General features: G+C 51.4%; 1 protein-coding gene and 1 long non-coding RNA gene across 6 annotated transcripts in view; both read left to right on the top strand.

Moving 5' to 3' along the window:
- INPP5A (inositol polyphosphate-5-phosphatase A) overlaps window positions 1-25989 on the top strand; it is a 205682-nt gene that overhangs the window by 139857 nt on the left and 39836 nt on the right. For all 5 annotated transcript variants that reach the window (XM_065066616.1, XM_065066614.1, XM_065066617.1 and 2 more), the window contains 2 exons: window positions 25100-25195; window positions 25471-25545. In XM_065066616.1, the coding sequence (XP_064922688.1) occupies window positions 25100-25195; window positions 25471-25545 (171 nt within the window). The remainder of the gene's footprint in view (window positions 1-25099; window positions 25196-25470; window positions 25546-25989) is intronic.
- Window positions 4-9150, top strand: LOC110356217 (uncharacterized). Its single transcript, XR_010473333.1, has 2 exons — window positions 4-2093; window positions 2124-9150. It is a non-coding gene; the product is annotated as an uncharacterized LOC110356217 (long non-coding RNA).

Genomic DNA, 25989 nt, shown 5'->3' with positions numbered 1-25989 from the left:
GGGCGGCTGTTTCTTGCTCGTGTGCCCTGCCAGTGTTTATTTTTCAAATATTTTTCCTGTGGAGAAGCTGAAAGTGACTTAATGAACTAATCTTAGGATTGACATCAGACTTTACCAGGAACACGGACAGGTAACTGAAATCCCTGGTGTGAGTGTGCCGAGGCGATGAAGAGCAGCGCTGCCGAGCCCGTGCGCTGCCCGCGCTGCTGCGTGCCGGGAGGACGCGCGGGTGGGTCCCTCTGGGCCTGGGGACCCCGGCGCCGCGCGGCCCCTCGGCGGGCGAGCGGGTCCGGCTCCAGACAGGGCTCCGCCTTTCCATCGTGTGCCCGTGGCTTTTGCCACGTGTTTCTAGCTCACAGTGGCTCTCACAGTCAGTTACTACAAGTACCGATCATGTTTGTGTTCTGGGGGTAAAGAGAGAGAAATCTCCTAAATTCCTGTGATAGAATTCTACTCTTTAAAAATACAAGCAGGTATTTGTGCAAACCTTTGCGGCACTGGCATCTCGGTGTGGAATAGTGACCAGAAGATTTGTACAAAGCCAAAAGGAAGGCGGTAAACCTTTTCCATCATGAGGTGAGATCACCTTGACTTCGCTGCCAAAGCTCGGCTCCGCGAAACACAGGTCAGAAATAAGATCCAGGCTGAATACCAATTGAATCTCATGGTTTTCCCGCTGTAATTCTCAGAGACACTGTGCTGTCTTTTGCTGTCCTTGAGGCTACGCGTGTCTTCTCACCCAAAAGCTTTCATTTCCTAAGGGGAGCCCTGGGAGGTGAGAGGCCGGCGTGTGGGAGGCCGGGTGCCTCACACGGCTGCCGTGCAGTTCTCTTCCTCGCCTGATGGGTCGTGCTTCGTCTGTTGAAAAATAGGAGTTTGTAGCTAATAACTTCCTTTTGGAATCCTGGTACATTACGATCGTTTAACCAACAAACGTAAAGCATAATTGAAATGAAGTTCGAGTCACTGATGCAGAATATGCAGCTTCACACTGCGCGTGTTTGGGGCTGAGTGCCGCTCTGCCGGCCTGCAGTTCCCATGGCTGTCGTCAGCGTTTGCAGGTCACTGGGGTTTGACACATGTCGGTCTGTTTCTTATTCGCTCCCGGTGCAGTGGTGTTACAGAGAACGCTCCTGTCTGGGAACACCGAATTATCTCGCACACCCGGTGCTGCCCAAGGGCGCTGTAAGTTTTTCCCGACCCGCTGACTGCCTGGCAGTCTGCAGCACTGAGACTGCACGGAGTCGTTCGTTAGCACCAGTACACGAGGATTCCTGCGTTTCTGTCTCTGAGTTTCAAAGTGATCCGTTTCTAAAACGAGAATGTCACTGGCCACAGATGGTGTGTCCTGAGTGACCGCGCAACAGGCGCTGCGAGTGCAGGTGACCCTTAGTCCTGACACAGTGCTTTTCATCTTATGAATGCTCTACTGAGGTCAGGTAATGTCGTTGCATATGAGCACACGAGGTTAATTTGAAGATGCATCAAATTAATTTAGCTATTCTTCCTAGATAAAGCGTATGCATGCATGGGTGTAAAAAACGTTAGAATAGTACATATTTTCTGTTGCTTTTTTGAGCAGTAGCATACCCCATCAACCAAAACCTCACCCACCTGCATTGCAAAATTAATTAAGCGTAATTAAAATTGATCTAGAAACTTCCCTGTGTAATTTAAGTGTGTGCAGTTAAGTCATGTTGGTTGGTGGTTTTCTGCAGGGGTGCAGTTTACAGATGTCTGTGCTGGAAGACGCGCAGGCTGTGAGGGGCGGTTGTGCCGGGCAGTTGGTGCGCAGGCGGCGCTGCAGGCGGTGTGGCTGGGGTGGCCCCGGCACAGCGTGGCTGGGGTGGCCCCTCACACGGCCGTGGGCGGGTCGGTGGCCATGGCCCAGCGCTGCTCTGGCAGCAGGACACGCTCTGCGTGCCGCCCGGAGGGACCTGGTGGTTTGGTCGTGTAGGACGTGTCTAAGGTCCCACCCCAGATCCCTTCACAAAACGGTTTGTAGTGGTGTTTCTCAGCGGTGCCGATTTTCCGCAGTGTCGTGAGCGAGGCAGAGCAGGGACAGACTGGCCAAGGGCGGTTCCCTGCGTGAGGTCCTGCCAGCCCCGTGTCACCCGCGTGAGGTCCTGCCAGCCCCGTGTCACCTGCGTGAGGTCCTGCCAGCCCCATGTCACTTGTGTGAGGTCCTGCCAGCCCCATGTCACTTGTGTGAGGTCCTGCCAGCCCCGTGTCACCCGCGCTCGTGCGGGAACCTCGCGCGGCAGAAAACGTCCCGCTCCCTTCAGCCTGTGCGAACGGGTGTTCACCGTTCTTTCCGCTGTTCAGTAGCATCCTTAACACCAGGAATTTTAAGGGTTAATCCATTGACCTATCATCATTGTCTGCTTTACTAAATTTATCTCTTCTCTTCATGTTGACCTTTTGAATTCCCTCTTGAGACCACAATGTGCTGAACACTTGGACCCTGAGATGCCGCCGGCAGTACCCGTGTTTTGGAAACACCGCGTGTACCAAACACAGGGAATGAAGCATATTTCTAACAGATTTATCACTTTAACTGCTGGAAGGGAGAACCTGAGAGCTGTTTCAGACGTGGAGCCCAGACGCTGAAGGGCCATGCGCTAAATCAGATGCCAGAAGTGTTGTGCTTATTAATTCATAATTAATAGTCAACAAATCATTAATATATTATTTATTGAACATTTTATGGCAACCTTAATTGGTGTGTGGGTATATAATTAGTTTATGCTTCTTACAGAAGCAAAATCTGCAAGAGGTGAAACTCGTGTCTTGTAGACATTCCATCATCTACTGTGCGGTGTCAGAGTGGATAGTGAATGCGCACATGGCAAGAAATGCACGTTTTTCAGGTGATTTGTGCATGTTTTGAGGCTGATCTCCAACCTTATTGCTCTGTAGCGATGAGTTGTTGAATACAGTTGGAAAGGTTGGAAACGCTGAAACCTGTTTCTGCGTACTCTGGGCTTACATCGGTGTTTGTAAGTCTGATCTTGGGTCTTTCCTCTTCTGCAAGAGCTGACGCTGGTTAATCCCTCTTGGATCCACAACAATGCCGTTTTGCACAGTGTTTGAACGTTGCAGTTTTGCTCCTAAGCTGCTCAAAATCTGACTCTCAGATGACAAACCCACCCTTCTGTATTTCTGAGAGGAGGAATGTGTCTTGTGGCTGATTGCTGCCTTGAGTAAGAGGTAATTGTGGTGAGTGAGAACAACCAGAGCCTCTTCCATCGCTCCTGCAGCAGGACAAGCGCAGGGCCGCGGGTCTGGAAGAGCCACCGTCACCTCTGTGCCAAAGGAGGACATTGACTAAAGCTCGACTGAGTCTTGACTGAGCCAGGACTGTCAAAACCTCGTTCTGTCCTGTTAAATCTTTAAACAGTTAGGAAGGAAACATGTAATACAGCACTGCAGGTCAGACCAAAGAGCCCTTTTTAACACATGACAGGAATTGTTCTTTCTTTCTCATGCTCTTCAATGAGTGTTTTCTTTTGCTCCATGGTGGCTGGTAGTTTAAAACTGTAACAGGGTTCCCTTCTTCCTTCAGCGAGGTGGTATTAATCCATCCTTATCAAATAGAAATGACATCACTTTATTTCTGAGACAAACCTGTGTATCATGGAATCCATTATTCTTAGTAGCTTACAAGCTTGAGATCACGTTTTCATCCCAGTTAGAAATGTGCAGAGGATCCTGGGTTGGTTTTATCGGCTCAGACAGTTCATTGTAAATAACTTTGTCTCATAAAGATTTTAACTTCCTTTACAAGCTAAACTGATTCTAGGAAATGTTGGACACGAAATCCTATGCAAAATGGAAATGTAATAAAGATTTATTAAATTAAAATGCATAAGCTTCAGGTCTAATAAGGACAGTTTTATTAATGAATGTAAATTGCAGCAACCCATCTGAGGCACCTGCTAAATGTTCATTATAAATTACTCTTATAGACATTGTGATGAGTTTCATATTGTAGCCAGACGTATAAAAGCATGCAGATTGCTTCCCCAAGGGACTGTATATTTACTTAACAGTGTAGTTAATTGCAATTATTTATTTTCCAGTGATTGCAAATGGTTTCTGCATTAAAGATATATGTGGCTATTAGGAATTATTCAATTACCTCTCTTATTCTCAGTAGTCTAAGCTAAACCTGAGCTGGATTCCCGGCGGTGAGTCCGTGGTGTGGGAGCTCGGGTGCTCCTCAGCTTTCTGCCGGGGCCACAGCTCCGCCGTCGCGGGTCCTCAGCCGAGCCTGAGAAGCACGGATCGCCCGTCTCCGCAGCTGAGCCTTTTGACGGCTTCCATTCCGTCCTGCTGCTGCCACGCTTCTTGGCAAGATTCATAGGAGGTTAATTAAATCCATCTTCAAAACAACGAGGGGCCAATGAGCCATATCCTCATTACAATAGTAAATTAAATGATGCAATTGTTTCTACTTCCATCGTGGATTAGGGGAGTGATGAGTGAACAAATTGTTCTCTGGCTGCTCCTCAGGGGCCCTGCAGGGTCTGGGACATGTGGTCTTACGCTGGCTGTGACCTGCGGCTGCAGCAGAGGTGACAGCGCGTGGTCGTACGCCGGCTGTGACCTGTGGCTGCAGCAGAGGTGACAGCACGTGGTCGTACGCCGGCTGTGACCTGCGGCTGCAGCAGAGGTGACAGCACGTGGTCGTACGCCGGCTGTGACCTGCGGCTGCAGCAGAGGTGACAGCGCGTGGTCGTACGCCGGCTGTGACCTGCGGCTGCAGCAGAGGTGACAGCGCTGTGGCGGCAGGTCCCGCAGGCACCGCCGCGGGAAGCAGGACGCTGGGCGCAGCCCGGAGGAGCCGTGTTCCCGGCGGAGCTCGGCAGCTCCTCCTGGGTCAGATGCAAATTAATACAAACGCGGCTACAGAGCAGAACAGAAAAGATGATACGTTGATCAAATTTGGCACTGCTTGGGCCGTAATTAAAACGTACACGAATTAAATACAATTATCTTGTGCTTTCTAATAGGGCTGAGCGTCGTTAAACTAATTAATAATGCAGTCTATAAGCTGGGCTGTGCTGCTGTGATTGTTCGGAGCGCATGTTTGATGCCCTGCGCGGCAGCTGGGCGGCTCAGCTGGCGCGGGTGACAGCGGCACTGGCAGCGGGTGACAGCGGTGACAGCAGCGCCCGGCCCCGCACGGCCCGGCCGAGCTGCCGCTGCCACACCTGCCGTTGGGCACCCGCTGACACGGCGGCGACGGGCAGCACCGGGACGGGTCCCTCTCGGGGCGCCTGTGGGGGCGCGGGGCTTCTGAGGACAATCTCTGTTTCTGGATGTCTCCAGGTCAGGCTGGTGTCACAGCCCAAGTGACAGGGAGAGGCGGGGGCTGGAGAGGCTCCTGGAGCACAGGCACCTCCGTCTGCGGCTCGGGTCACCTGCTGGCACCAGGAGGGTGATGCTGGCAGCAGCCGGAGGGCCCGAGGGAGGCCTCGCAGCTTTCCTCAGCTGGCTGGTTCAGGAGGCCGAGAGTTTATGCAAATGCACATAGAAAAATTGTCCTGACAATGGCCGCAGTTAATAAGATGCCGATGGCAGATCCCGGGTGGCCACTGCAGCCTCCCAGGCTGAACAGTGCTCGTCTCAGTCACAGAACGTCCTGAGCTGGAGGGACCCCCAGGACCATGGAGTCCAGCTCCTGTCCCTGCACAGGTCCCCCACAGGTCACCCCGTGTGTCTGAGGACGGTGTCCAGTCTCTTGAACACTGTCAGGTTGGGCTGTGACACCTCCCTGGGAGCCTGTTCAGTGCCCAGCACCTCTGGGGAAGAACCTTTTCCTCATGTCCCACTGACCCCCCGGCACATCTCCTGCCGTTCCCATCTAAGAGGGTTACAGGTTAACTTCTGCTTGGTGATGTGCTCACTCAGAAACAGATCCCGAGATCTGTTTGCCAAACCCTTAGACAGTCGCAGGGTTTCGCAGCTGTACCACGCGGAGCGTTGGGGCGGGGGCGGGAGCGCCTCGTCGCACGCTCATCCGCACGCGTGTCGCCATCGAGGGGTTCGAGTCGGGGCTCATCGTATTGCGGAGACTGCAGCTAGGAAAAACACTAGAGCCATTAATATAACCATTAATGGCTTGAAAATTACTTTTATAAAAGCAGGTGTAATTTGAATAATTAATTGGAGTCTTGTAATGCACAATGAAAGTCTGTAACAGGTATTTAACTAAAGCTACCTCTGAATTTTTTCTGCTGGGATCTAGTATAGAAACTCGTCACCTTCACTGAGGCAAAATATCACCTGGTAGATGTTATAAAATATCTTTTTCTCCATCTGAGAATGATGTCATTTTAGAAGAAATAGGCACCTGGGAAAAAACTGCATTCTTTTTCCGTTTCACTTGGTTCCTGGTTGTCACCATGATGCAGAATGTTGACATGTGTGGGCAAATTATGCACTGGTATTTGAAAGGCACCCATTGATGCTATAAAATAAGAGGGAAGAAAGAGCTTGCACTCTGCATATTTGCAGCAGTACAGCAGAAGCATGTGTATACGTATCTTCATTGTCATATGTGGAAGTCTGGAAGGGGCCTCTTCAAAACACCCTGTAGTACAGAATGGTGGTTTGCTTGCTTACCTAAACAAAATGGAGCAGAATTTTGTATCCGTCTGAAAATGAAGGAGCGGGATCGTATCTGCCTCTGTGCAACACGCAGGAACTCCTGTTGCAATTACACCTTTTATTCCTGAGTTGTGGTCAAATACAGCAAGAGCTGATGAACTGAGTGCGCAGTCTCGGGGTATGTGAGCAGCTGTATTAAAACATTTTAAAAAATCTGTTTAACAGATTTTTCCTGAAAATAGTTATTCTCAAAAGTGGGGGAAAAGTACAGGAAGGAAGCAAGATCGGCATTTTGTGAAAATAGGAAAACCTGGTTTTTATTTAGATGGGACGCTGTAGGTGGAAGAACCCTGTCGTCACTCTGAGGTTCGCAGTGGCACCTCCTTACCACCCACTAGTGATGAATGGGGCGGTGCTTACGGAAAATGGGCAAATTGCAATGCCTCAAATATGTAAAGCTTGTTTGTGCCGGGTCATTTGCATGGATCAGGCAGCAAACACCTTTTGTAGAGACACTAGTTTGCTCTTGAATTAAATCATTTGCCCTGTAATTCAAATCTCAATCCCTTCTGTTGGCTACATAGCTAGGGCCACCTTGCCTAAACTGCTGTGCGGTGGCAGGTGGAAGGCTTGAGCTCCACACGGCTCGGGCGTTGGTGTGTAACAGCGGTGCAGGAACTCTCTGCGCAGATGCTGCTGCCCCGGCTCTCACAGCAGCTCAGTTACCGCGGTGCCGGTTGCTGTGGTTCTGCGGTTCCACGTGTGAGCTGCGGGACAGCATCGCTCGTCCATCAGCACAGCACCGCTCCATGCCCGCATCGCTCGTCCATCAGCACAGCACCGCTCCATGCCCGCATCGCTCGTCCATCAGCACAGCACCGCTCCATGCCCACATCACTCGTCCATCAGCACAGCACCGCTCCATGCCCGCATCGCTCGTCCATCAGCACAGCACCGCTCCATGCCCGCATCGCTCGTCCATCAGCACAGCACCGCTCCGTGCCCGCATCACTCGTCCATCAGCACAGCACCGCTCCATGCCCGCATCGCTCGTCCATCAGCACAGCACCGCTCCATGCCCGCGTTGCTCGTCCATCAGCACAGCACCGCTCCGTGCCCGCATCGCTCGTCCATCAGCACAGCACCGCTCCATGTCCGCATCGCTCGTCCATCAGCACAGCACCGCTCCATGCCCGCATCGCTCGTCCATCAGCACAGCACCGCTCCATGTCCGCATCACTCATCCATCAGCACAGCACCGCTCCGTGCCCGCATCACTCGTCCATCAGCACAGCAGCGCTCCGTGCCCGCGCAGGGCTGGAGGGCTGCTCTGCTGGAAACCCATAGGCACTGTCCTGCTCTCCGGTGGAGAACGAGAGCTTCCTCTGAGTTTCAGGGTAAAAAAAGGTACTTATTGACTCCACTGGTAAGCAGCTGAGGTGCTCCTGCTTGTCATCAACTAATGGCCCCACGTTAGGCAGCTGGAACGTAGGTCTGTCCCACCTGGTGGCCATTGTCATGCAGGTCCAAGGGGCAAATCCAGATGTGGAGAGCACAGCGGGGATCACTGAGAGATGGGGTTTGAAGGACAGACTCGTGACCCACCTGTACCGACTTGGGAAACATGCGCCATGTCTTCTTGTTGCTAGATTCAGGTAATCAGTATGTGGTTAATTGCTTTATTTTAAGCTGTATGTCTCTGAGGCATAGGAGAGGAAATGGGTAGCGTTACTCTAAATGTTCCCCTTACCCAGATACCGTTCATTTCAGCTACTGCTGAAAAGGTGAAGGGCCTGAAGTGGCAGCAGTGGGACCGTTGCCCTGTTCTCGCCGCGTCTCTGAGGTGGCACCACCTTGGTCTTGGTGCCACATCGCCATGGAGGTTCTCTGTGTCCTCTACATCTCTTAGATTGCAGTCTGACCATGGACATCGAGTTTCTTCTCGCACCAAGCCCAAAAGGCTCCCTTAGTGAAGAGTGGGAACAGGGCAGGTTACGAGTTGCTGGCAGTGACTGATACATTGTCTGTTGTGGAAATGTTAGCGTCTAATCTCTGCGTTATTTAAAATCCAATCCTGAGTTTCTGCATTACTGCTTATCCAAGAACTCCGTTAGGGTGTTGTTTACAGCTATTATAAACTTTCACAAGGCTCAATGACCTGTAGTCATTTAATGTGTAAAGCCACTAAAGAGTTAAAGCAAATTTTATGAAAAGAGATTATAGGATCTTTATCACATGTTGTTTATCTGATCAACAGTTAACAATTTAAGACAGTATTATCCTAGTAAAAAGAAGATTTGTTTCAGATACTGACATAAACATCCCCTCATAATAGTGGCTTTTCATTGACTGCATTGCAATGTACCATAAGCTTAAAGGCACAACAGCTTCTTTGTGTGGCTCAATAATGCTTGTCCAGAGTGATGTCAGTCAATTTTTGACCTATACAGTGTGATGTTATTCTCAACAATCATAGAATAGGGTTTTTTTTCCTTTAATGAGTGAAGATTATGCCAATAAAATCCTTTAAAATTATGCTATTTCTTTATGGAGTCTTCCTCTGAAGAACAGGGTGTATCACCCATGTGGACATCTGCGAAATCAGTAGGATCTCTCATCATCTGCTTTCTGCTGCCTTCCGTTGTTTCCTCGGGTTCTTGTTGTGCACACCCCGGGTGGTCAGAGCACCGCTTCGTTGTGGCTGACTTCCCAAACGCTTTTGTAACTTGCCTTTCAGTGCGTAAACAAGTGCTAGCAGTTAAATAGCGTTTTCTAGTGAGGTTGAAAAGAAATGTGTACATGAAACGGCATCCAGGTAGGAGCAGCTGCTGAGTTCGGACTCTGGAGTCCCATGGAACAGCACTCAGAAGTGGACGAAGGGTGAGCCCCTCTGTGCGCCTTGGGCACGGTTCTGCAGCGTGGAAACAACCCGCCAAGGGGCCGGGGTTTGCTGGAGGTGCCATGGAGCCCCGGGCGGGGGGTCGCCCTGCGCGCACCGCGGGCACCGGCAGCCCCGCAAGCGCCGCGCTCGGCCTCTTCTCTCTTGCCACGAAAGGGGAAAATGAGCTTCCTGGAGGAAAAACGTCGTCCTGAGCTCTTAGTGCGCGCGGCTCTGGGCGCTGCACAGGGCTCTGCGCTCCGTGGTGCAGGAGCGTTTCCATCAGCTGCTGCCGGCCCTGGGCAGCGATGCGGGTGAACGTCCCTCGGGCAGTAAACGCTGTAGGTCCCGTGTCCAGGCTCCAGCGTCGGGTGTGGATCACAGCACCGCTGCTGCACAGGCGTCGAGCTCCTGCCCTCGTCTCCCAGCCAGCCTTGGACACGGACGGTGAAGACACGCACATACCGAATGAACTCTTTGTGGAGATCGCTTTGTGCTGCTATAATGCTATTTCTAGACTAGTTTTATTCGTTTAGCTCTGATGCTTCCCTGAAAGTTAAACTAGTTTTAATTCTTTACACGTTTTCAGCTGAACACAGTGTAACTGTAGTATTGTCATTAAGTTTGCAAAGGCACAAATGTAAGCTGGGCAGGGATGGACTTTTGTACGGGTCCCTTATTTCCTCCTCGCTGTTGTCCAGGGTGCTTTGAGCCGTGATTCACTGCAGCGCAGCCCCCAAGCTCCCCGGGGAAACGTCTCCAGGGCGCAGCTGCCGCAGCTCCCGGCTCTGCCGTCCCGCGGGACCCGCCGGCGCCGCCGGGGCCGCGGGTCAGGTCAGGTGTGTGCCGAGGGCTCGAGGGACAGCAGCTGGACCTGGGGAACCGCAGAGCAGGAGCGCGCAAGGGTCACGTTGCAGGTTGCCAAAGAGGGATGGAAGTTCGGTTTTCTTCTGTTTACCAGATACCTTACATTATAGAAAATGAACACTGGATGGTAGTTGCCGGGCTGGTGTCTTGTATTGATCTAATTCAATAGGCAGCTTCACCTCCACCTTTTGCATGCGCTTGCTTTAAAATATATGCATTATGAAGCCAGTGATTCTGAGTCTTTAGAAAATCAATATGAGAACTGGATTCTGTTCTTCAAATATTGACAGCAGAATAACTCTAAGAAACAATGGCAAACAATAAAAGCAGGGATAGGCAAAATTAAGGCTGTAATTCTATTGTAGTTAGACTCTGCAGAAGTCACGCTTGCCTGTTACTGCGTATTGTATGTGCTTTAGCAAATACCTTGTTGTGACCGCTTTGCTGTCAGAATTTCTGGTTGAAAACCTGTGACCACTGAAATGAAAGACTGTTTGCCGAGGATTTCGATGCATTGGCTCTTTCACTTGATGTTTTGGAGGTGACTTGCACAGATTTTTTCAGCCATAGCATGCACTGGGAAGATACCGAAGGGTGTGTGGAGGCTGTTAACATTGTTCCCACCTTCGATGGTTTCCCTAGAACTAAGTAAAACTTGCAGTGAAGTCTGTGATGTTCCAGTATTGAAACTGAGCAGCTCTGTGTGCTAATTTATTGTGGGCTTGTAATGCTAATTTTAAAATCCTTCAGTACTGGCAGCTGAATTTCCTGCACATTGAGTATCGTTCCAAGAAGTTAAAGGATGTCTTTTATGGAGTAAACCATGTTACAGTTAGTGCGGATCATACCAGTTGCTTAGGTGTTGTGGTTCTGAAGTGAGATCGTTACACGTGTTTCAGTGCTGCACCGTACAAGTGGAGCGAGGTTATCAGCGTCCATCAGAAGGCGAGCGGGCGGCAGCCGGGCTCCGCAGAGCGGGCGCTGGGCCAGCCGGGGGCCGGGCTTGTCCTGCGCCGGCACTCCCGCAGTTCTGTCGTCCTTCAGTACTCTGTCGTTTCGTCAGGAGAGTCATTTGCTGTGCTCGTTACTTTTAGACACTTAGAGCAGGATCAATAGTTTACTGTTGCTGACCAGGTTTCCTTTTAGAAAGTAGGAGAAAAAAAATTCCATCTCTTACTTCATACACTTAATAAAAATGAAAATGGTGTTTCAGAAATAGTAGAGGTCTTGTATATCTGTTTCTGCTTTGCGTGCTAAAGAAACAGCAAATGCCCATCGCATGAAGATTATGACGCACACAACAGTCTGTTAGTAAGGGAGGAGGAATGTACCTGGAAGGACTGGCCAATTTCAGTTGTCCACGTGCAGCAAACGGTCCTAGTGCTGGTTAGGAGGGCGGGGGGTGTGGGGCGGTGCAGACGGCACCGTCGGGCTCCGCGTTTGGCCGGGGCGGGAGCCGCGGGGACAGCGGCGGTGCGGGCGCAGCTCGGCCCCCTCCCGTGCCATTGCTGGGCGCTGCGGCACGAACGTGTCTTCACGTGTATTCTTTTAAACTGCAAAGTTGATGTTATGTGTGGTTGCAGAGCAGGTTTGTTGAAATCCATCAAACATCTGCGCTCTGTGCATTGAACAAGCACGATTTGGCGTGAGAGGAGGGTGGGGCACTCTGTCATTTTACCTGGGCCAGGTCTGGATGTCGCAGAGGAGCTGCTGTCCCAGGCAGTAGTAGCAGCTTTGCTGAGCCAGGCTTCCCTAGGCCTCCCTTCAGTCTGCCTTGCACAGCCCTGGCCAGAGTTCAGCGAGGGCTCCCGGCAGTTTTGCCGTTAGCAGGCTGTGGTTCTGCCGTGTTCATCGCCATGTTCTGCACCTTTCCTGTCCAAATAATTTAGATGCTGCTAACGGACAATCTCAAATTAATAATTATGCAGGAGAAATTAGCCACAAGACTGAATAATACGAGGTTCTTGGAATGGCTGCCAGAGGAGCTGAGGAGTGTCCCGTGTCGAACCGGAGCTCGTGCGTTTCAGCGGCTTTGTTTAACGAAGAGGTGCCGTTTGCCTCGGTTCGGGGAGCCTGGTGCAGCGTCGGCTCTGGGGCTGTGCGGTGACACTGGACACGTGTGTGGGCGCTTGTGGCTCGGGCTTCGGCGAGTAGCTCCCTAAAGCTCCCCAGGCAGACTGAGGTACCTTCTGTGTCCCCCCTTCTTTGCATTAAAATTATCCCTACAGAGTTTTGTGCTGGTGAAGGAAGGTACCACTTCTCTTTTTTTCCTTACCATATGCGCCTGTTTGATGCTGATAATTAACAAATCACATCTGCACCTGACCACAAACAACATTTCTTTTAGTTGTCCGCTATATTCCTGATAGAGACAATCAATAGGTGAAATCAGTGCAAACGTGCGGAGTTCAGATGAGGGCTGTCCTAGCGGGACTTAAGCTGCGCGCCCGCCTTTGTGCCAGTTTTTTCTCCGTAATGAATACATGTATTTTGTGCACTGGAGCATGCCCGGGGCCTTTCGGATGGCAGGCTCTTCAAGAAAGAGGAAGAGAGTTTTAATCACAAAAGCAGAAACTTGAGTCAGAGGAGTGATTCTGCACTTTGTTTCGTTTGTAAATGGTGCGTATTGGCTTTTGTGAAACAGAACCCGGGTCCAATTCAGGACAGCACTCCATAGATTCTTTACGTGGGGCTTTTTGAGGCTGAAATAGCGCCCGTGAAAAGGGAAGGAGATTGAACACAGTTTGTTCCAACGGCTAGTCTGAGATTTTTTCCAATCAGGATTCTTTCAGCATATTCCTCTTTGTTGGGCTATAAGCAGCTTTTAAAATAATAGCATTAGCCGATATTTCAGGACTTCGCTGGGTGTTCCCAGCTATGGTGATTAGTTACAAGAAACGAGAAATGCGCGTATTGTAACCTTTTAATGGCTATGGGAGACTCGTAAACTCGGTTGAGATTTCAGCAATTTGTAGATTTCAAAATGAGCTGCAGAGTTCATTGAATAAGAAAAATGCATCATTGAAATTCATGGTGCCACTTTGGTTTTCTTTGCTGAGATTTATCATTGAAAGCCATATTGCTTTCCCTTTGCTTTTATTTAGAGCTCTTCAATACATTGTTTTTAAGGTCCATTTCTTTTACAAGCTTTTCCTTTCAGCTTGCTCAGGGTATCGGGTCCTATGAACATCTGTTTGTGGCTGAAATCAGACCTGGACTGTATCCTGCCCCCCTGCCGCCCTTTGTTTCCAGGGGCTATTGTTTCCGATTTCATGCTATCAGAGGGGCTGCATGTTTTCCTGTGTGAGGTTGTCAGAGAGATAAAAGCACAGGAGCAGGGTCACATTTCGAGGGATGGGCATGAAAAATTGGTAAAATGTATCTCGAGGGCCACCCACAAGACTTGCTTGAAGAAATTCACAAGTAGAGAGTAGGGTAGGGATGGTAAAATCATGCGAATTCCAAAGCTGAATAAGTGGTGGTGAAATAAGCGTTTAACTGGCAGAAATCTTAGTCGGATTTGCGCTTGGTTGACCTGTTCCTCTTGCGTGGCCCGAGATTCGCCCGTTGGGCGGCATTAGAGATAAATGCCACCGTGGCCCTGGCCCGCCCGTGTCCGTCAGCCGGGCTGCGGCGCCAGCGGGTGAGGAGCGGCTGTGCCGGCCGTCGGGCACCGTCACGCGCTGGGGAAAAGGGAACACGGGGAGGGTGCCAGAAACTGCCGGTATGACACGAGACCCGCAAAGAATACAGGGAGGATGGTCACGATAGAGAGACAAGTAGTGCGGCGTAATTGACTTAATTAAATACATTTTCCAGGAAGAGAGTGTGCTGCTAGGCTTGTAACTGCGGTTTATAACACCGTAAACCACGACTAACCAAAACATACCGGTCATTTTGTCCCTGACGAGTCCCGGAAGCGGCACCCTGGTTTCAGAGGATGCAGGATAATTCAGCTGGTGGCAGGAGGAGCGTCTGCAGGTACACGTACAACCGGTCCTGGTGGTTTAACAGAGCATCTTCTCGCACCCGCCTTTACACAGCAGCGAGTTACGCGTGTTTCCCTGCAAGTGCTAAAAAGGCGGTGAAAGGTTCTTCGTGTCCCTGACGCAGTGTAACTGAAGCACGTCTTGCTAGGTTGTGTACCGTGTGGTCTCAGCTGCTGGCAGTAGGGCTTGACTGGGTAGAAAACGGTTTCAGTAGCACTGGTGTGGGTCACTGGGTTGGTCAGATGGACACTTTTCGGTTAGGAGCCTGTAAGCAGGATTCGTTAAGTGCGGGACGAGACAACAAACGGGGTGTCTAAGTTGTACGTTTTTGCATAGGCACCTGGTAGATAAGGGAAACCAAGCAAAGCATTATCTTGCTGCCCTATGGCTTCTGAGTTATGAAACGGCTTATCTGATAGCAGTCAGTCTGACACTGGAATTTCCAGGGAGAGTGCTTTTGTATATAGCTTTTTCCAAAGATTAAGTCAATTTTTTTTCTTAAATGCATAAATGATTGACAAATTAATTTGAGAAACTACATGTACGTTCTGGGGTTTGTTGAATTTAGCAGCATTTTTGTCTATGGAAATTCAGGGGAGGACACTAATAAGCACATTTTTTTGCACTTTTGTAATGTAACAGAAAAAATACTAAAGATATTTAAAAGTACAGTAATTATTGACTGTATACCCTTTGTGGTAATATTTTTAGATACTAGTAGGTTTAGAAAAAGAAGAAAACAGCAGATTAAGCACACATTGCAAGTTTTTGTGTGGGTGAGTTTAGCTGAGAGCGCTGGGTGCCTACAGCAGACGGTCGGTGACGGGCGCTCGCTGCGGGTGACGGGCTCTCGCTGTCGGTGATGGGCTCTCGGTGTTGGTGGTGAGTGCTCGCTGTCTGTTGTTGATGGGTGCTCGGCGCCGGTGGTGGGCGCTTGGCATCGGTGATGGGCGCTCGGCGTCAGTGATGGGTGCTCAGCACCAGTGATGGGCGCTCGGTGTTGCTGATGGGCGCTCGGTGTCGCTGATGGGCGCTCGGTGTTGCTGATGGGCGCTCGGTGCCAGTGATGGGCGCTCGGTGTTGCTGATGGGCGCTCGGTGTCGCTGATGGGCGCTCGGTGCCGCTGATGGGCGCTCGGTGCCAGTGATGGGCGCTCGGTGTCGCTGATGGGCGCTCGGTGCCAGTGATGGGCGCTCGGTGCCAGTGATGGGCGCTCGGTGTCGCTGATGGGCGCTCGGTGCCAGTGATGGGCGCTCGGTGCCGCTGATGGGCGCTCGGCGTCAGTGATGGGCGCTCGGTGTCGCTGATGGGCGCTCGGTGCCGCTGATGGGTGCTCGGTGTTGCTGATGGGCACTCGGTGTCGCTGATGGGCGCTCGGTGTTGCTGATGGGCGCTCGGTGTCGCTGATGGGCACTCGGTGTCGCTGATGGGCACTCGGTGTTGCTGATGGGCGCTCGGTGCCAGTGGTGGGCGCTCGGTGTCGCTGATGGGCGCTCGGCGTCGCTGATGGGCGCTCGGTGCCAGTGGTGGGCGCTCGGTGTTGCTGATGGGCGCTCGGCGTCGCTGATGGGCGCTCGGTGTCGCTGATGGGCGCTCGGTGCCAGTGATGGGCGCTCGGTGCCGCTGATGGGCGCTCGGCGTCAGTGATGGGCGCTCGGTGTCGCTGATGGGCGCTCGGTGCCAGTGATGGGCGCTCGGTGCCGCTGATGGGCGCTCGGTGTCGCTGATGGGCGCTCGGTGCCAGTGGTGGGCGCTCGGTGCCAGTGATGGGCGCTCGGTGTTGCTGATGGGCGCTCGGTGTCGCTGATGGGCGCTCGGTGCCGCTGATGGGCGCTCGGTGTTGCTGATGGGCGCTCGGTGTTGCTGATGGGCGCTCGGTGCCGCTGATGGGCGCTCGGTGTCGCTGATGGGCGCTCGGTGCCGCTGATGGGCGCTCGGTGTTGCTGATGGGCGCTCGGTGTTGCTGATGGGCGCTCGGTGCCGCTGATGGGCGCTCGGTGCCAGTGGTGGGCGCTCGGTGCCGCTGATGGGCGCTCGGCGTCAGTGATGGGCGCTCGGTGTCGCTGATGGGCGCTCGGTGCCAGTGGTGGGCGCTCGGTGTCGCTGATGGGCGCTCGGCGTCAGTGATGGGCGCTCGGTGTCGCTGATGGGCGCTCGGTGCCAGTGATGGGCGCTCGGTGCCAGTGATGGGCGCTCGGTGCCGCTGATGGGCGCTCGGTGCCAGTGGTGGGCGCTCGGTGCCAGTGGTGGGCGCTCGGTGTTGCTGATGGGCGCTCGGCGTCAGTGATGGGCGCTCGGTGCCGCTGATGGGCGCTCGGCGTCAGTGATGGGCGCTCGGCGCCAGTGATGGGTGCTCAGTGCTGCTGATGGGCGCTCGGTGCCGCTGATGGGCGCTCAGCGCCAGTGATGGGCGCTCGGTGCCGCTGATGGGCGCTCGGCGCCAGGTCCCCAGCACTGGGCAGCGCTCTCCTTGTTTTTGGGGGAAGTGGCTGCATGTTGGTTGATCAGCAAGCTGATAACCGTACTTCCATATCTTGTATCGCATCGGGTGTTTTGGAGAGGAATTTTAGCCTCTGTGGGGAGTACTGCTGGTCGTCTGCATTGCTGTTCGTCTTCTCTTTGAAATCACGACTTTTTTATGTCAGCAGGTTTTTTGGCATTACCTGTCTGGTTTTGGATGGGTAAAAGAATTTACTTTGTTTAGCTTTGTCTCAAAAGGGTAAAGAGCAAAGATTAGAGTAAAAATTAATAGCACATCTTAAAATCCATTACAACATCTCCCTTTTTTCCAACTAAAAGTGAGTGAACAAGGCCCCTCTAGAGGAAATAAAGAAGAAGTTATTACCGTGTTCACTTTTTTGTAGAGTATGAAAAAGCTTTCTGTATGTTAAACAGTCTTGTGGACATCTGGCATGATTGGTTTTAATCTGCTGACTAAAAAGTCAGGATTAAATCTTGCTTTACACCTCTTTGTACTGCAGTCAGTAAAGTGACAGAGCTGCTCTGAAACAATGGCACTACTTATTCCACCCAATATGCCATGTGGTAGATCACCCCTTTTTCAGCACCACTTCTCTGCAGAGACAATGCAGCATCTGGTGGGGTTTTCCTGTGTCCAAGATATGTTTTGTCAGTAATTTCACTCAGCCGCCCTGCTCAGCTCTCCCTTGGTGCTACTTTTTGAGATGGGGTTTGCCAAGCCCAGTGGCAAGAGGTCAGGAGGCCAAAGTGATGAATTTTTATGTGCCTGTTCCTTGTGTTTCTGCTCAGTCACGATTCTCCGCGCGCCGTTCTGCCTCTGAAAGGGACCCACAGTGAGCAATTTGTCCTCCTGGGCGTGCAGAGTGGGGAGGCAGATGAGTTAAAGTGCGGGTCTGGCTGCGGACAGGGACGCGCACTGACGTTTCCTGATGGCGGAACAGAACACCGCTGTCCCCATTCAGCGCCAGAGGGGCTGCCGAGATTTGTAGCCTGTTGGCTTTCGATCAAGTGACAAATGAATGTAACAGCACTTAAAGATGCGGCAGAAGAACAGCACTTCAGTGCCCAGTCCGCAGCTGTTAGCTGTAAACGGATGTTGCGCTAACACTTCTCAACTTGCGTTTTCCCTCTCTCTACATAATTAGGAGCTGTCTGTATTTCTCAGCACGTTTGAATTCTCGTTTGCTTTAGGGAGGACATTTTCCCTGTGTTTCAGAAGCTCTGTAGGACGCGTTCTGGTTGTTTGCCCTGCTGGGCCCGTCCCCCGAGGGCTGGTGGGTGCACGGGAGCGTCCGGCCCGTCTCCGTGGGGCTCCGGGGAAAGTACAGGAGTGTGAGAAACTGCTATCCCCTGCTCTTTCTCTTTGTATCTATGTAGGTGAGCGGGTGGTCGTTCATGTTCTGCTATCCGATGAGTGCTGGTGAAAATTGTAGAATTGAGTCGTCACGTGCAAAGCAGCAGCCGACTGAGCAAACGCTGGGTTTCCGAAGAAAACAGCGTTTAGGATAGTCAGCCAGAATTAAGAAAGTCAGATTCAAACATCAGAGGTTTATAAATTAAGCGCAGTGTCTAAGCAGCTGAGTTAGGTTATGCTGGGCATAACTGAATAAACAGATGGATTTTATTCCTGGTGAACATGTTTCAGTTGCTGTCGGGAGCGCATGTTCCCGGTGAGAAGACGCTCGGAGGCGCCGGCAGCCGCTCTGCCGGTGCTGCCCCGGCACAGACCCGCAGCCGCACCTTCTCCCAGGAGCGTGGGGCTGGGCCCTCCGCGCTGTCCTCAAGATGTGTTATCTGGGAGAACCGCGGTGGCAAGGGCCTTTCGGACTTAACTCAGATTATCTTCTGAAGAAGAGAATTAAAGGAGAGAGCCGTCATTGCCACCAGCTGTTGGCACAGAGGGAGGCAGCGGGGACACCCAGGGGTCTCAGGGGCACCCCAGAGATCTCAGGGGCACCCCGGGGTCTCGGGGGAGCGGGGCCACAGGATTGGGCTCCATCCCACCCAGTGTGCAGACAGTAATTTCACTTTTTGGTCATTGGAGTGGCTTCTCATTAATACTTCTTTATATTTACTCTTTATTCAACTAACACTTAGCTCAGTGCTGAGTTAAATTCCTGCTCCTGGAAGCTCATTACGATCAAGATCATAGTAACTTCTCTGGGACGACTTTGCTATTTCCACGCAGTTAAGGTTAACACCAGTCAATATATAGTCTAAGGGTCTTTTTTCAGGTAGCAGGGTATGTCCTCTCAGATGGATTTTGATTGCCTTACACGGGGGAATTTAGATGGGTAATTTCCCTAATTGTTTGCAGCAGCTGTATGACCCGGTGCCTCTGCCGGGCTGTGAGAAACCAGCTGCAGCACGTTCCTGCTTCAATGGCAGCTGCGGTTTGAAAAGCAGAGTCACCTGTCCTGTAGCCAAATGCACAACTCTGACCCGGAAAGTCACCATTAACTTGGTTTTTCTCACTTGCAAATTTCTCTCTCATCGTGTGATGTGTTGAATTTGCTGTTGGTGCGTTCCCGGTATTCCCGGGACACCCCATCAGCCCCCAGCGTAAGGAGCCCGAACAGGACACATGTTCCTGGTGTTCCCAAAGTAGCAAAGCTTTTACCTCGCTGATGGTTTCAAATACAATTTGCATCCAGACACCAATAAAAAGGCATTTGATTATCCTAATTTAATAAGCATCAGACTGATTGGGGGTTGAGCAGCATTTCAGGAGGATTTCACTGTCGTAATTAGATGAAACGCGGACCTCTGTCTTTTCCGTCCTGCCAGAATCCGCAGAGTACAAAGCTGGGATAACGTGAAATATGCTCATGTTCATCCCTTGCTCCGGCTGTCTCACATCAGCGTTCCGCAGACTCCGTGCTTCTCTCCCGGCACTTGGAGCAGCAAACGCTTCTGGTTTAATCCACGTGGTTTCCTGGAAACCGCCATTGAAACTATTGCTGAACTTGTTTAATTATAAAGGAGCAATTAATATAATCTACTCTATGTTTGTTGGGTTTTTTTTAGAATAATTCAAAGCAATAGCTACTATTGCATTAAGAAGAGTATTCAAATTGTTGGGAAGAATAATACGCATCTTTAGAATGAGTAGACAGGGGCAACCGGCCAGTTTGAGTCTGTGTGCTGGGGTACCGCGTTTTGTAAAAGAAGCCTTGTGGAGGAAGGAGAGGCCCGTGTGCCCCGCTCTCTGGGGCCGGACGGGGCTCCGGGGTTCGGAAAGAGGGAGCACGAAGCCACTGGAAACCGGCGGCGATGGTGGGAGCAGCAGGAGCCGGAGCGTTCGCAGCCGTTCGGAGCGCTGCCACATCAAAAGCAGTTGTAGCTTACAGAATACTTTGTGTGTGTGCTCTAGAGTACTGTGTGTTTAATGTATATAATACAGTTGTTTTAACGCCTTGATCCCTTTTTACCGTAGCTGTGCACAAATACAGTCTAAAGCATTTCCGTGTGTTGTATGGATAGGGAGCAGATGATTTCTGCTATTCCGTGATTTATTCTGTAAATCAGAACCCTTTCTGAGGATTGCAGGACATAGAAGAAATTCCGGATTTGTCTCTCGTCAATATAAAAACTGTCACTCCTAGCTTTACATTCGCAGTACGTTCTTATTACGCTCCTAGGAGATGATCAGAAGAGTTACAGGTATGTTTTATAATTCAGTACACATAAATTACCACGAAAGCTTATTTAAAAAACACTACAAAGCGTCAGTCTGCGTGGACAGCAGATGTGAGAATGGAATAGGACGCGTCTGTTTGCCAGGCAGAGTCCCGAGCTCTGTCCAGCTCCGAGTGCAGCTCTCCTGCAAGCTCTTTAACCGAGTCTTGTTTCCAAAGAAGATTTTTTAAAAGATAACTGGGGCAGAAGGGTTTTGATATCTGATTTCCCCTCCTGTGCCTCTGTGGAAAAGCACCTTTGAGGGAATGCCCAAAAAGAACCGCTGTGTTTTCATAGCATTTTTATTTTCTTTACCAGCAACAAAAAATCCCTTCACGAGTAGACTTGTCTAAAGAGGCACATGTTCCCAAACGTTTCTGCTTGGGTGACTACGACTTTGTAGCAATTGAAAGGAGGGGAAAAAAGGAGTGCTCCGGCTTGTATAAGAAATGAACCTTTGCCCAATCACTTTTTGTCTGTGAATAAGGTAACGTTTTGTGCGTGTGAAATTTGAAAGCAATAAGGTATGTGGGTCCTTTCTCTGTATTGGTTCTCAAGAGTCGATCGTGAGTTTTTCTTTTAGACCGGGCCTGAAGTTGTGAGATAAAGCAGCTCAGAAAAAGAAAATGTTCTCAAGCAGATGCCTTTAAGAGACAGAAATCATGAATTTCTTGAATTGCAACCACTCCGGGGGTGGCTACAATGACTTTTTGACAGTGACAGTAACTCTGCCGTGTCTGTTCGAGCCCTTCTTTGGCCCATTCACTCTGGAAAGCTGCTTAAGCGCACTTAAGCGCATTAGCATTTGGATGCTCGGGACCGTATTGACCCTCATTTGGAAAGTTTAAATGAGTGAAAGATGGAGCGATTTGTTAGGGCTTTAGAAACCGGCTTTAGAGAGCGGCGGGTTTTCCGCTTTGGCTTGTTCGGGTGCTTGTTCTAATCTGGTGCGCCGTTTAAAGGCGACCAGACTGATTTGTGACACATGAGCCCAAAGCGCTATTTTTTGGGGCTTGACCCGATTAGCTGATCTGTGCCTTGAATTTCAATAGCGGGCTGGCAGCAGCGCTGAGAATGGCTGGCTGCCGGGTTACCCGGCGTCACACACAGATGGCACCGCGCTGGGTCGTGTCCAGGGGGACAGGGCCATCCCGGTACCACAGGGACAGGGCCATCCCGGTACCACAGGGACAGAGGGATCATGGTACCAGAGGGACAGGGTCATCCCGGTACCACAAGGACAGAGGGATCCCAGTACCAGAGGGACAGAGGGATCCTGGTGCCACAGGGACAGGGGCATCCCGGTACCACAGGGACAGAGGGATCCCAGTACCACAGGGACAGAGGGATCCTGGTGCCACAGGGACAGAGGGATCCCAGTACCACAGGGACAGAGGGATCCCGGTACCAGAGGGACAGGGGCATCCCGGTACCACAGGGACAGAGGGATCCCAGTACCACAGGGACAGAGGGATCCTGGTGCCACAGGGACAGAGGGATCCCAATACCACAGGAACAGAGGGATCCCAGTACCAGAGGGACAGGGGGATCCCAGTACCACAGGGACAGAGGGATCCCAGTACCAGAGGGACAGGAGGGATCCCGGTACCACAGGGACAGAGGGATCCCAGTACCAGAGGGACAGAGGGATCCTGGTGCCACAGGGACAGGGGCATCCCGGTACCACAGGGACAGAGGGATCCCAGTACCACAGGGACAGAGGGATCCTGGTGCCACAGGGACAGAGGGATCCCAGTACCACAGGGACAGAGGGATCCCGGTACCAGAGGGACAGGGGCATCCCGGTACCACAGGGACAGAGGGATCCCAGTACCACAGGGACAGAGGGATCCTGGTGCCACAGGGACAGAGGGATCCCAATACCACAGGAACAGAGGGATCCCAGTACCAGAGGGACAGGGGGATCCCAGTACCACAGGGACAGAGGGATCCCAGTACCAGAGGGACAGGAGGGATCCCGGTACCACAGGGACAGAGGGATCCCAGTACCACAGGGACAGAGGGATCCTGGTGCCACAGGGACAGAGGGATCCCAATACCACAGGAACAGAGGGATCCCGGTACCAGAGGGACAGGGGGATCCCAGTACCACAGGGACAGAGGGATCCCAGTACCAGAGGGACAGGAGGGATCCCGGTTACCACGGGGACGGGGGATCCTGGTACCACAGGGGCAGGGGGATCCCGGTACCACAGGGACAGGGGGATCCCAGTGCCAGAGGAATAGGAGGGATCCTGGTACCACAGGGACAGAGGGATCCCGGTACCACAGGGACAGGGAGATCCCGGTTCCACAGGGACAGAGGGATATGGGTACCACAGGGACGGGGGATCCCAGGGACAAAGGGACAGAGAGATCCAGGTTCCACAGGGACAGGAGGGATCCCGGTGCCCCTAGGACAGGGATCCTGATACCCCAGGGATCAAACTGTGTGCCTCACACCACAGCACAGTTTGTGCTCCCGTACCCAGTACCGCCTGCAGCTCCCCGAGGTGCTGCCGTGTCCCCTCTCCAGGTGAGTTTGGCTGTCCTGCAGATGGAACTTTCAGGGAGCCCTCAGGGAGCCCTCAGGGCGTCCTCAGGGAGCCCTCATGGAGCCCTCAGGGAGCTCTCAGGGCGTCCTCGGGGAATCCTCAGGGGGCTCTCAGGGCGTCCTCGGGGAATCCTCAGGGGGCTCTCAGGGCGTCCTGGGGGAGCTCTCAGGGCAGCAGGTGTCAGTGTGACCGCTCTGCCACCCCCGGCACTGCCGCCCCACACACCTGCAGCGCCTCGTGGCTGCGGCTGCATCAGGTTTTAGGATAAAACCCAGAGTTAGATGTTTATAATCTATAGACATGGCACTGCTTTTTGGGGAGGAAACATCAAGAAGAATTCCTCAGGAAAGGAATCCTTCACTCAGTAAGATGGGGAGTTGGCACCTGCTTGGTTCACAGACTTGAGGAGAAAATCAGATTTGTATTTCATTTTTACTGAATCATGGTCAAGTTATCCTTTAAAAATGATATCGTTTAGGTGGTTGGTTTTTGTTTGTACTATGGCAACACACAGCGGCCTTTGTAAAGGCTCGTTTTTTGATGTGTTTCTGTCAAATGGAGGCAAAGGTCCATTGACAGATTGTTTCCTGTCCAGCGCTGGTAACCTCAGCTGGGATCTCAAGTGTTTGGAAGCAGATGGATTTTTGTTTAAATACGTATTGGGCATCTCCTTCAGAAGAAAGATCAGGAGACAGGAGTGAACTGTAGTTTCATGGCATTGTGTCTCATAGATACTGCACTTCTTTAATGAATCCCAAAATAAGTATTCCTGTTTGCGAGAGAAGGAAGCGTGTAGTGGGATGTGCAATTCTGTTATCCTGTTACCACAGAACACAGTGATTTTACAAGTGAACGTTACACAAAAGGAAGCTCTGTTGTGGGGCCGTTGGGAAGGGGAATGGAGCAGGGCAGCAGCGCGGCCGCCGCTGTCTCTCGCCCGAGTTGTTTTCCCCGACGCGGTTGTTCGGCTCTGGCGGCGGCGCTGGCAGGACGGGCTGTGCCGGTGCCTGGCGCGGCGCTGAACGGTGCGGGGCACGTCTCGTCCGCTCTGGTGACGCCGTGGGTTCCCAGTTCCCATTTCGGCTCTGCCCTGTGGTCCCAGCGGCCCCGGTTTGGGGAGCTGCACCCCCAGCCCTGCCCCGCGGGACCTGTGGGCACACGAGTGGGGTGCGGGACATCCCTGTGTTACAGCACTAACACCGAAAGCCGTGCTAGGACAGGCTCAGTGAACGTAAAGTGCGCTTTTAAGTTCAATGTGTGCCCAGCTGCTTTGCTAAAAGCTCCAGGTTTTCACCCGTTACAATGTGACAATGAACAACCCATTCCGTGTGATTCTCTAGTTTAACTTTGATTGTAATCGAAACTGCGCCCCAGCCGGGCGGATGGCGGGTGAATCGAAGCCTGACACTTGCTCGGAAATTCCTACCTCAGTGCCTGATAAAGTGTTGATCTATAGTGCTTTTTAGACATGCGGTTCTCAAAATATTGAGAGATGTGATGTCTCTTCTTTAAAAGGATGATACATGGGGAATTTGCTATCTAGAGTAAACGGTGTAAAGTGTTGCTTGGACTTTTAAATTCTACTTGGTAGATTAATTTACAGGGCAGAAGTGTTCGCAAACAAGAGCTGCCCCGCGGCACCGCGGTGCCGGTGCGGGTATCGGCTCTCCAGGCGGAGGGCTGAGCGGCCGTTAGCCGTACCAAGGGGCTGGCGGGGGTGTTTACGGGTGGCGTGTGATACAGCGGAGGCGTGGGAAGGAGCCCGTGTGCGCGGTGGCAACTTAAATTAGTATTTGCCTTATCTGATTGATACCTTCTTAATATTGCCTGTTCTCTCCAAGTGGTAATTCAGTTTATTGTTTTAAATCCGTTGTGAGTGGAAGTAGCTTAAATTAGCAATGCTTGGTATTTTGACCTTCAGCAAATCATATTTTCTTGTGAGCATTGAAGACACGTAGATTGATAAAGTTCAATGAAATGTGGCCTTACATTTTGTATAAACCGGTTTCTCTTTCTCCCTTTGTGTTTTTTGTTAGACACTCTGTGCGAAGGCCACAATGCAGACGGTCCGGGCAGCTGACACAAATGAAGTAGTCAAGCTAATATTTCGCGAATCTGATAATGACCGAAAGGTAAACAACTCAATGCCCTCTGTACCCGTGTCAACAGAAGCGCTGTTGAATGTCCACTTTCCTTTCTACAAAGCAGGAATATAGTTGTTTCGAAGTGATAATGTAAAGGGAGGGGAGGGATACAGATTGTCGCACTAATGCTCAGTTAATTGGATCTCTGTGAGCGACTGCGGCGCGGAGCCGTCCTGGAGCCTTGGCGGGCTGGGCGTCTCCGCAGGGGGCTCCGGCCGCCGGCTCCGGGAGCTGCGCTGACCTTTCTCCTCTGCTTTTTTCAGGTTATGCTACAATTAGAAAAGAAGCTCTTTGACTACTTTAATCAAGATGTATTTAGAGATAACAATGGCACTGCGGTAAGTTCATTGCTAAACACTTTTGAAGGAGTAAATTGGAAACTCACATACAAACTGCATTTCTCTGCCAGCCCTTTATCCTTATCAACCCTTCTGTCTACCAAGTGAGAAGATATAATTGATCTAACACAATAACTGCTCCAAATTTCTTCCTCACTTGGTTATTTTGTGTACAGTTTCTTAACTTTGGCATTTGTTTACCTTCTTTTTCATAGAAAAAGTGGAAATTAAATATAGGTGGCAATTCACGTTTTTTCTCTGTCGTCTGCTGTGCATTTCTTCAAGCATCCTGTTTCTTCTACTAGCTCTTCATTGTGCACCACAGTAGCTTAGGAAAAACCCGTAATGCAAAGCTGCTCTGACAACACCTGAGTCTTCTGAGTGTGCGAAGAATTACAGGAATGCACTGATAAATAGCACAGGACGCTCCGACCTTGCAGCAGA

The sequence above is a fragment of the Columba livia genome, chromosome 6 (assembly GCF_036013475.1).
Source record: "Columba livia isolate bColLiv1 breed racing homer chromosome 6, bColLiv1.pat.W.v2, whole genome shotgun sequence".
In the NCBI taxonomy this organism is placed as follows: Eukaryota; Metazoa; Chordata; class Aves; order Columbiformes; family Columbidae; genus Columba; species Columba livia.
This window is presented reverse-complemented; position numbering and strand designations above follow the sequence as displayed.